The 11,189-nt window shown below is 43.7% G+C and overlaps 1 protein-coding gene across 2 annotated transcripts; it reads right to left on the reverse strand.

Annotated features, from left to right (window-relative positions):
* Positions 1-53: 53 nt before the first annotated feature.
* On the reverse strand, positions 54-11,153 carry LOC118363495 (ankyrin repeat domain-containing protein 13D-like). Of its 2 annotated transcripts, none has more exons than XM_035744407.2 (16): positions 10,114-11,153; positions 9,843-9,978; positions 8,047-8,171; positions 7,566-7,611; positions 7,257-7,400; positions 6,902-7,091; positions 6,687-6,753; positions 6,513-6,594; positions 6,370-6,431; positions 6,126-6,256; positions 5,857-6,014; positions 3,218-3,331; positions 1,427-1,599; positions 1,178-1,212; positions 833-1,057; positions 54-645 (listed from the first exon to the last, which is right to left on the reverse strand). In XM_035744407.2, the coding sequence occupies exons 1-16, from the start codon at positions 10,195-10,197 to the stop codon at positions 582-584; spliced, it is 1,836 nt and encodes a 611-aa protein (XP_035600300.1). In that variant the 5' UTR covers positions 10,198-11,153; the 3' UTR covers positions 54-581. The 2 variants fall into 2 exon arrangements, with proteins under 2 accessions (XP_035600300.1, XP_035600299.1); XM_035744406.2 differs by having other exon boundaries at positions 1,178-1,266.
* Positions 11,154-11,189: the final 36 nt, after the last annotated feature.

Here is an 11,189-nt window from a genome sequence, read left to right on the forward strand (position 1 = left end):
GAATGGTTCATCTTTACACACACACATTCAGAAATGGACTACCACACCAATGCTTCAGGGACATTGAGTAAATGTATTTTCCAAGTCACGCGCAAGAGTCAACCAACATAATTCTGTTTTAAACACTATAACATAATTTCTTTTCAATAATTATCTAATATAAGCATTTTTTTGTATCATAGGTCAAAGGTTAAATGATTTTTATCACTCAAAATAATGACAGCAGGGTTGTGAAAAAGCTAAATGCAAAGTGATGTTAACGTTTCCCTCTTCATCCATCCAAAAGTATCTGCTCTCAGAGCCTCAGTGCTAGTTTGACAACCTCTCCCCCTCTCATTCCCACTGGACAGGCGACAGCAAATATGGCAATTGCCCACAAAGCAGTTTCCACCCCATTGCTTTTACCCACCTTGCGGCCAGTACCATGTCTAACTCCCTCCATCCCTGAATACTGTACCCGTACTATGTCAGTGCCCCAGTAAGACATCATCAAATAAACAATAAAATAATTTAACATTGCAGGATTAAAAAAAAGCAATAAATTAACACGTTTGTTCCTCAATCCTCTGCCGTCGCCGTGGCTACTTCTCTAAGAGCGAAAGCTGAAGGATCCTCTCCAGCTCCTCCGCTTCCTGCTGCCTCACCCTGTAACAGGAAACATAAGTCAATTGGCATAGAAACTGGAAGTCAATCACCTAAAATCCTTTTCCTTCCATCCTATTAATACCCCTCTGCATGACTATGTTCAAATTTTCTAAGATGGGTTCCTCTCCTCATCCTCTTGTCAGAGAACAATGGATGAACAAAGCAAGAAAACCCCCCTCTCTCTCACCTGTCCATTTTTTCCTGCTCCCTGCACGAGAGTTCCATGGCGATGCGTAGCTGCTCGTCAAAGCTGTTCACCACGGAAAACGCTCCCGGCATCCGGGGCTCAGCCACTGAGCTGTAGGAGGGAGGGGAGTTGGCTCCGGGGTCCGACGGAGAGACTGACAGGGGAGATGCGGGATCTCCTTCCTCACCACCAGCCAATGAGATCGACATGGACTCCTGGATCACCCTATCAGAGAGAGGTAGCGGGAGGACAGTTTAAAAAGGCCTTGTAATACATAATACAAGCCTTGTAATACATGATCTAACATGGACAAGGGGAAGGGGAAATGGAGGTAGGATTTCTCACCTCTCCAGCTGAGAGTCGTCCTCATACAGTGGTGACTGTATGTGCCCAGAAACAGGACGACTGTTAGTCAAAGCTTCCCATATAGTCACCTACAGAGAGAGGCATTATTATGCATGTCTTGTACTTACTGAACTTCCATGGCAATCATCATGAAAATCTGAAGCTGATAAATATCTAAGATATGGATCAATGACTTATATTAAACAATGGATTTGCCAGCTCTAAAAACACACTTATTTCCTGTCTCACCTGGTCGCTTTCTGTCCCTGCATCTAATAGGCTCTGCTGGATGGCAAACTGCAGCAAGTTATCATCCTCATCTCTCATTGGCTCGCTGCGGCCCGGACCAAGAGTGGTGTAGTCCGGGGGTGGTTGAAAAACAGAGGGGTCCACCTCGCAGTGAAAGGGAGGGGGGGCCTGCCCTGCGAGCAGATGGACGCAGAGTTAGCGTGTGTGCGTGTGTTTATATATATATATATAGTTGAAGTCGGAAGTTTACATACACTTAGGTTGAAGTCATTAAAACTTGTTTTTCAACCACTCCAAAAATGTCTTGTTAACAAACTATAGTTTTGGCAAGTCGGTTAGGACATCTACTTTGTGCATGACAAAATATTTTTTTTGTAACAATTCTTTAGAGACAGATTATTTCACTGTATCACAATTCCAGTGGGTCAGAAGTTTACATACAATAAGTTGACTGTGCCTTTAAACAGCTCCAGAAAATCATTTGAGAAAATACGAGGTGTACCTGTGGATGTATTTCAAGGCCTTACTCTCAAACTCGGTGCCTCTTTGCTTGACATCATGGGAAAATAAAAAGAAATCAGCAAAGAATTGTAGATCTCCACAAGTCTGGTTCATCTTTGGGAGCAACTTCCAAATGCCTGAAGGTACCACGTTCATCTGTACAAACAATAGTATGCAAGTATAAACACCATGGGACCAAGCAGCAGTCATACCACTCAGGAAGGAGACGCGTTCTGTCTCCTAGAGATGAACGTATTTTGGTGTGAAAAGTACAAATCAACTAAAGTACAAATCCCAGAACAACAGCAAAGGACCTTGTGAAGATGCTGGAGGAAACAGGTACAAAAGTATCTATAAAACAAGTCCAATATCAACATAACCTGAAAGGCCGCTCAACAAGGAAGCCACCCCTCCAAAACCGCCATAAAAAAAAGCCAGATTACAGTTTGCAACTGCACATGGGGAAAAGATGGTACTTTTTGGAGAAATGTCCTCTGGTCTGATGAAACAAAAATAGAACTGTTTGTCATAATGACCATCGTTATGTTTGCAGGAGAAAGGGGTAGGCTTACAAGCCGAAGAACACCATCCCAACCGTGAAGAACGGGGGTGGCAGCATCATGTTGTGGGGGTGCTTTGCTGCAAGAGGGACTGGTGTACTTCACAAAATAGATGGCATCACGAGGCAGGAAAATTGTGGATATATTGAAGGAACATCTCAAGGCATCAGTCAGGAGGTTAAAAGTTGGTCACAAATGGGTCTTCCAAATGGACAACAAGCATACTTCCAAAGTTGTGGCAAAATGGCTTAAGGACAACAAAGTCAAGGTATTGGAGTGGCCATCACAAAGCCCTTGTGGGGAGAACTGAGTAAGCCTGTGTGAACAAGGAGGCCTACAAACCGGACTCAGTTACAGCAGCTCTGTCAGGAGGAATGGGCCAAAATTCACCCAATTTAATGTGGAGAGCTTGTGGAAGACTACCCAAAACGTTTGACCCTAGTTAAACAATTTAAAGGCAATGCTACCAAATACTAACTGACTGTATGTAAACTTCTGACCCACTGGGAATGTGATGAAAGAAATAAAAGCTGAAATAAATCCTCCTCTATACTATTATTCTGACATTTCACACTCTTAAAATAAAGTGGTGATCTTAACGTTTACTAGGATTTAATGTCAAGAATTGTGAAAAACTGAGTTAACAAGTAATTGGCTAAGGTGTATGTAAACTTCCAACTTCAACTGCATGTATGTATGTATATATGTATGTATGTGCGTGCGTGCTTACCAGCCTCGGGGGCCTCCTCTGGTGTGTGTACAGTGACAGAGCTGACAGGGTCATCACAGCCACACAGGTTACTGAAGGTCACTCTAGCATTTAACACATGGAACAGAGGGATCTCTGAGAGAGAAAGAAAGAGAGATGTATTGGTAAACCACTTCTCTAATCTTTTTGGCTCTTTAACAAAGAATAAAGAGCAAAAACATATACATGATCAAATACAAATCTTAGAATAAACTATTAAAGACTACCAGAACCCACTGGATTCTCCAATTACCTTGAATGAGCTACAGGACAAAATAAAAACCCTCCAACCCAAAAAGGCATGTGGTGTTGATGGTATCCTTAATGAAATGGTCAAATACACAGACAACAAATTCCTATTGGCTATACTAAAACTCTTTAATATCAGCCTTAGCTCTGGCATCTTCCCCAATATTTGGAACCAAGGACTGATCACCCCAATCTACAAAAGTGGAGACAAATTTGACCCCAATAACTACCGTGGGATATGCATCAACAGTAACCTTGGGAAAATCCTCTTCATTATTATTAACAGCAGACTCGTACATTTCCTCAATGAAAACAATGTACTGAGCAAATGTCAAATTGGCTTTTTAGCAAATTACTGTAAAACAGACCATGTATTCACCCTGCACACCCTAATTGACAACCAAACAAACCAAAACAAAGGCAAAGTCTTCTCATGCTTTGTTGATTTCAAAAAAGCCTTCGACTCAATCTGGCATGAGGGTCTGCTATACAAATCGATGAAAAGTGGTGTTGGGGGGTAAAACATACGACATTATAAAATCCATGTACACAAACAAGTGTGCGGTTAAAATTGGCAAAACACACATTTCTTCCCACAGGGCCGTGGGGTGAGACAGGGATGCATCTTAAGCCCCACCCTCTTCAACATATATATCAACGAATTGGCGCGGGCACTAGAAAAGTCTGCAGCATCTGGCCTCACCCTACTAGAATCTGAAGTAAAATGTCTACTGTTTGCTGATGATATGGTGCTTCTGTCACCAACCAAGGAGGGCCTACTGTTGCACCTAGATATTCTCCACAGATTCTGCCAGACCTGGGCCCTGACAGTAAATCTCAGTAAAACCAAAATAATGGTTATCCAAAAAAGGTCCAGTCGCCAGGACCACAAATTCCATCGAGACACCATTGCCCTAGAGCACACAAAAAAACTATACATACCTTGGCCTAAACATCAGCGCCACAGGTAACTTCCACAAAGCTGTGAACGATCTGAGAGACAAGGCAAGAAGGGCATTCTATGCCATCAAAAGGAACATAAAATTCAACATACCAATTAGGATCTGGCTAAAAATACTTGAATCAGTCATAGAGCCCATTGCCCTTTATGGTTGTGAGGTCGGGGGTCTGCTCACCAACCAAGAATTCACAAAATGGGACAAACACCAAATTGAGACTCTGCACGCAGAATTCTGCAAAAATATCCTCTGTGTACAACGTAGAACACCAAATAATGAATGCCGAGCAGAATTAGGCCGATACCCACTAATTATCCAAATCCAGAAAAAAGTCATTCAATTCTACAACCACCTAAAAGGAAGCGATTCCCAAACCTTCCATAACAAAGCCATCACCTACAGAGAGATGAACCTGGAGAAGAGTCCCCTAAGCAAGCTGGTCCTGGGGCTCTGTTCAAACACAAAAACACCCCACAGAGCCCCAGGACAGCAGCACAATTAGACCCAATCAAAATCATGAGAAAACAAGATAATTACTTGAAACATTGGAAAGAATTAACAAAGAAACAGAGCAAACTAGAATGCTATTTGGCCCTAAACAGGGAGTACACAGTGTCAGATTATCTGACCACTGTGACTGACCCAAACTTAAGGAAAGCTTTGGCTATGTACAGACTCAGTGAGCATTAGCCTTGCTATTGAGAAAGGCCGTCGTAGGCAGACATGGCTCTCAAGAGGACAGACTATGTGCACACTGCCCACAAAATGAGGTGGAAACTGAGCTGCACTTCCTAACATCCTGTTCAATGTATGACCATAGAGACATATTTCCCTCCGATTACACAGAACAATTTTGATAAACTCCCATATCTACTGTGTGAAATTCCACAGTGTGCCATCACAGCAGCAAGATTTGTGACCTGTTACCACAAGAAAAGGGCAACCAGTGAAGAACAAACACCATTGTAAATACAACCCATATCTATGCTTATTTATTAACCCTTGTGACCCTTAACCATTTGTACATCGTTAAAACACTATATATATACACACACGTAATATGACATTTGTAATGTCTTTATTGTTTTGAAACTTCTGAATGTGGAATGTTGAATGTAAATTTTTATTGTTTATTATCTACCTCACTTGCTTTGGCAATGTTAACACGTTTCCCATGCCAATAAAGCCCATTGAATTGAATTGTAGAGAGAGAGATGTGAGGTGGCAAGGGTGAAGAGAACGGAAATCTTCAAACTCTCGTCACTTTGTTTCAGCCTAAATTGTAAAGCGCTTCCTTTTTCTTCTGATAGCACCTCCTCCTCTCAATGTCCTCTCTCTGGGACTGTCTGTTTCAGATCCTGACCCCAGCCTAGGAGGTATGGCCTAGGGGGCAGTTTAGGTATTAAACCTCACCTATTTTGACAGGGAAGCCAGGGGGCAGGCTCAGGGTGATGAAATCACGTAGTTTGGCAAAGTGGGCGTTAGAGATGGCCATTAGGTCAATGATGGGCGTGACCTGCTCAGCCAATGACAGAGGGTGAGCCTCACTCAACCACAGATGGGCCTTAAACCTAGAGACAGAGCGCGAGAGAGACACTTGCATTAAACATGGTGGTGATATTGTGCTTGACTGCGTTTGCTATGGTTATCCCAGTTCTCTGTTGCCACAGCAACAGCGGTACCTCTGGACCTTGCTGGTGAGCTCCACAGGGCGTCCGATGTCTCGTTCGTTGAGTTGGAACTCTGGGTCAAAGTATTCCTCAGCTGTGATGGCTGTGGGGTTATGGGGGCTGGCATACTGACACACATTACTCTGAGAGACATGGGGAGACAGACACACCAATGAGCATGTCAATCTGTCAATCCATCAAAGCACCTATTCACCACATACAACTTGAGGTGATGGTGTGTCTTTGATAAACTCACCCCATTATGAGCGGTATGCTGCTCAGCTATCCCCAGGAAGGACTGAAGAGGAGTCTTGGTGCCTGGGAGGACAGGAGGGTTAGAACCACACTGTGGGTGTATGTATACTATGAACAAATTAAACATAAGAGTGTTCTGTGTACCTTTGCTCTTGGACTTGTCCTGGTCCGACAGGTGCTCTGTTCTTGACCGAGTCACCAACTCCACATTAGTGGCGCTGTATACCTGAAACAAACCAAAGAAAAAAGTATTTTAAATGCCAACACTCTAATTTTTTATGAGAAGCATTTTTAAAGTCCAATAGTCTCTGGGCTCACCTTTGCTTCGTAGCCGCTGACTGCCTCACTCTTCTCAGAGCGCCAGCCCCAAATGCCAGACTTGTTCCTGTGCAGTAAAGAGCAGGAGAGAAGCATAAGGAGAGAGACCAGGTAGGTGAGTATGTTGGCTGTGTGTGTGTGAAGTAGCTACTTTTACTCTTGAAGGCGATGTGTGTGTGTGTGTGTGTGTGTGTGTGTGTGTGTGTGTGTGTTACCTCTCGAAGGCGATGTTGCGTGTGTTGAGGTGTGTGGAGACGATGGGAGAGGTGAGTCTCTGGGCAGTGTTCTCCTGGGTGGGCAGCATGGCTGCCAGGAGAGATGGGGCATCCCGCGGGGAGAGAGACAGAGGCTCGGTGTACACTACCTGCTTGTCATGGTCCACCTCCATCACCATGGCACCATTCTCTATGGAAACAACACATTCCCATGGAGACAAAACACACATCACCATTCAACCGGTAGCTATGGAAACAACACAAACCACCATGAGGCTACTACGCATTCCAAAACAGAAATGCAACAGATGAAACGCAGTGTGGAATAACTAGCCATACCACCAGTGGGTCATACCTTCGCCCTTAAAGATGTAGCTGCGACGGCCCTTGAGCCAGGTCATGTGCTCGAAGCCCAGCAGAGTGGTGTCAACCCGCAGACACGAGCCACTCTTCCACACACGGTACACATCACTGGGACACACCTTGGAGACCAGGGGTACTGAGCGAGGAAAGGAGGGGGGAGATGGATGGGGAGAGGGGGACAGAGAATTTGTGGCATTAATACCACTGCAAACATTTCAGTGCATCACAGTGATAGTAGAATTGGGAGCTAATCTTCTGTGGGGTGCTGAAACCGACCACTGGGAGAACATCGGAAACTCACCCCAACTGGTGAACTCCCATTTCATCTCCACGTAAAAATCCCGGGCCTGAAAGACAGGAGTGTGTTTCAGGTATCTGTGCAATGGTGTATCTGATTGACAGGTGTGTTACCTTTGTGTGTTTTTGTGGATGAACTGAAGACTGCAAATTGTTTTTCTTTAGTTATTTAAAACTTTATTTACCAAGGCAAGTCAGTTAAGAAAATTCTTATTTACAATGACGGCCTAGGAACAGTGGGTTAACTGCCTTGTTCAGGGTCAGAACGACAGATTTTTATCTTGTCAGCTTGGGGATTCAATCTAGCAACCTTTCGGTGTGTTACATTTACATTTTAGTCATTTAGCAGACACTTTTATCCAGAGTGACTTACAGGAGCAATAAGGGCACCGACAGATTTTTCCCTTAGTCGGCTCGGGTATTCAAACCAGCAACCTTTCAGTTACTGGCCCCAACGCGCTTAACAGCTGCGCTACCGGTCTTACCAGTCTTAGCTTGTTGAGCAGTTCTGGGATGCCAGCCAGTCTCTCTGTGGCTCGCTTGAAGTCCCTGTACTGCAGCACCAGCTGACAAAGCTCGGGGTCCCCTGTGCTCACTGCCTCCTGCAAAACTGGACATAGGGTCATTCCATTTGATTTCAATCACTTTTTTTTTGTCCATGCACACTTAGGCATGGTAGAAGTGGTCAGAAAGTAACTGTTTGTACCTAAATGCCAAAACATTCAGGAGCAAGAGGAGTTCAAAGTTGACCCATTTTGCATACCCCACAACACCATGAGACATCCAAGTCCTCATCACTGGAAAATATTAACGGTTGAGTTTGAAAACATTTAAAAAAGGTTACAAACAAGGTTATCAAACTATTTTATCATTTATTTTAAAGCATTTAAAAAATATAAAAATGTAACCTTTAATGGGTGAACTCAGATTTTTTTCATACATGTTCTAGCTTAGACCCTAGATTCAAGTAGCCATACCTTCAAAATCAGTTCGTTGTCACGCCTCCCTTGGAGTTGTGGAGAATTTTGTATTGGCCAAAATGGTTTGAATGGACCACTGATTTACTGGATGTGACATTTCAACAACCCTCCCCCACATGCTTGTTGGTGCTACGTGTTCATCCCTTTTTTCAGACCCGGAAGGACACATTTTGCAGAGTTGTTCCGTATGCTAGTCTGCAACCAGAAAACATAAGAGAACCTGGAGGAAAAATGAGTTCTGTTTTGCCAGAAGTGTGCTCTACGCACAAAATCGGCATACATCGACATATTTTGAATAGGTTTTAAAATAAGCGATTTCCCAGCCACTCTCGTGCACTGTCCCCAGTGGAGGAGCTATAGGAGGACAGGCTCATCGTAATGGCTGGAATGGAACAGTATCAAACACATGGAAACCATGTTTGGCTCTGTTCCATTAATTCCATTCCAGCCATTAATGAGTCCGTCCTCCTTTAGCTCATTACACCAGCTCCATCCAAGCAAGGCATTTGATTGGTTTGACTTGTTGCGAGGTGTCACTGATTTACAGCGGGCTCCAACCCCTATTTAGCTAATTTTCTACCATGGACTTCACCAGGCTTTACATTTAGGGAAGATTGGTTTTCGAATAGGCTATTAAGAATCTTATCTACATAATCTGTGGTGTTTGTGTTGTGCCCGCCCTCGGTTAAAACAGCCCATTTTAACTCATAGAAGTATATTTCATAGAATGGACTTACAGTATCCCTTCAGACCACTGCAATGTAGCTGGTACACCATTCAAATGTTAATTGAATCAACGTTTTAAGTGCCAATTACTTACACAAAGATGTCTGCTGGTCCACCTATGTCATCTTAAATGGAAATGTCTGTTCTATTATCTATATTTCAATAGGTTTCCTATGGAATACCAACTATTATTTAAAACAACTGATATTCTAATTCAAGTCAACATTATCTGATGTGTGGACCTCCAACGATCTTTGTGGTACCATAGACTTCAAGGAGAGTAGGGCAGCTAAACGCCCTTTGAGAACCTTGATCTCCTGAATGTTTTGGCATTCAGGTCCAAAAAGTCACTTTCTGACCACTTCTACCATGGGCAAATATAAATATGTATGGAAAGTTTTGTTCAAACCAAAAGGTGTGCGGTCAAAACGTAATTGAACTCAAATGGAACGACCCCACAGACACACGATATTAACCCAAATAGCTATCCTTCAAACAGACTGCAATATAAATGACTCTGCTTTGTTTATGGAGAACACTATTCTTCCCAGTCATTCCCCAGTTTATACACTCACTAGTCCAACTCTGCGCGTTGCAGTGCGTCGGGTCTGCGCAGTGTCGGAGCAGCACACGGGTTGATTCAAGGTGGCCCAGACACACCGCCAGCTCTAGCGGGGTGCGCCCCCGCGGATCTAAACGCTCCACATTCTCCTGTGGAAAAACAGCCCTGGTGGGTCATGAAAGCCGGACACGCCTCTCAGCGGTGCGGCAGCTGTTAAAATCAAAACATTAATGGCTGAAAAAGAAAATAAACTGATGTTGCTACCTCCCGCCCCGTTGACCTACCTCGTTTTGCTGTAGTTCCCGTTCAAGCTCAATGTATTGGTTGTTCCAAACCAGAAAATGTAAAGGAAACGCCTCTTGAGCCATTGTTTTTCTATAGCTAGCTGCTAGCAAGCTAATGATGTTACCTAGCAACTTGCTGGCCAGCTGTCAGTTTTTCCTGTTACAGAAAACTTGTGATTTACAGCGGGAAGAAACGTGGAAGTACACGTGCACTAAAGAAAAACGCAAGCTAGCGATATTCTACGGGATAAAACTAGCAACGTAGCTAACGCAATTAGCAAGAAGCTATGATTATTACCGTTTGAAATACATGGCTAGCTAGCTCTCTACTACCCGTTAGTCAGGTAAGCTAGCTAACTGGCTAAAATCATGACAGTTCTTATTTTCCATTCCAGCTAGCTGGCTGACATCGCACGCCTGACCATGTCAACCATTAGTCTCGCAATGCCGGTTGTAACAAACGATGGACTCAAGTTCTGACGATGTGTTAGCTAGCTAACTAGCAACTCCTTTCATCACCCTCTCTCGATGTTTTTTTTTTAAATCCTGTGCTGTCAAAATAAGACCAATATACGGCCTATTTGGATTTCACATCCAGTTCACTCGAGTCGATGATACATCCGATGATATCAATGCGTCTTTTCGGTGTTCATTCCAATCACAATATTCCAGGGAACAACAAAACCCTATTACAAACAGTCTAGTATTAACAAAAACAGACCGCGGCATCTGCGACAAAATGCACCCCAGTTTGTATTATTAATTTATTTTTCGCGTCGCTTCAGCTTCAGGTTATGGCTAGCAGTTGGAGGGAAGGGCGGGATGCATATTGCCATACAATCGAAGGGGTACACAACTTCACTATCCCACTTTTACACCAGCTGCTTAGTAGTGTGGTGGTGGGGCCATGGTGAGAATCTCTTAACCTAATAAAAGTAGGGATTACATGTATGCAGGCTTCAATTCTGGTCCTGGGGGACCCAGGCTCTTGTTCCAGCCCAGCACACCGAATTCACCTGACATTGGAATAAAAGTTGGCAAACCCTGTAGATCCCCCAGGACCATATCACTCATGT

This window comes from Oncorhynchus keta, chromosome 30, assembly GCF_023373465.1.
Source record: "Oncorhynchus keta strain PuntledgeMale-10-30-2019 chromosome 30, Oket_V2, whole genome shotgun sequence".
Classification (NCBI taxonomy): domain Eukaryota; kingdom Metazoa; phylum Chordata; class Actinopteri; order Salmoniformes; family Salmonidae; genus Oncorhynchus; species Oncorhynchus keta.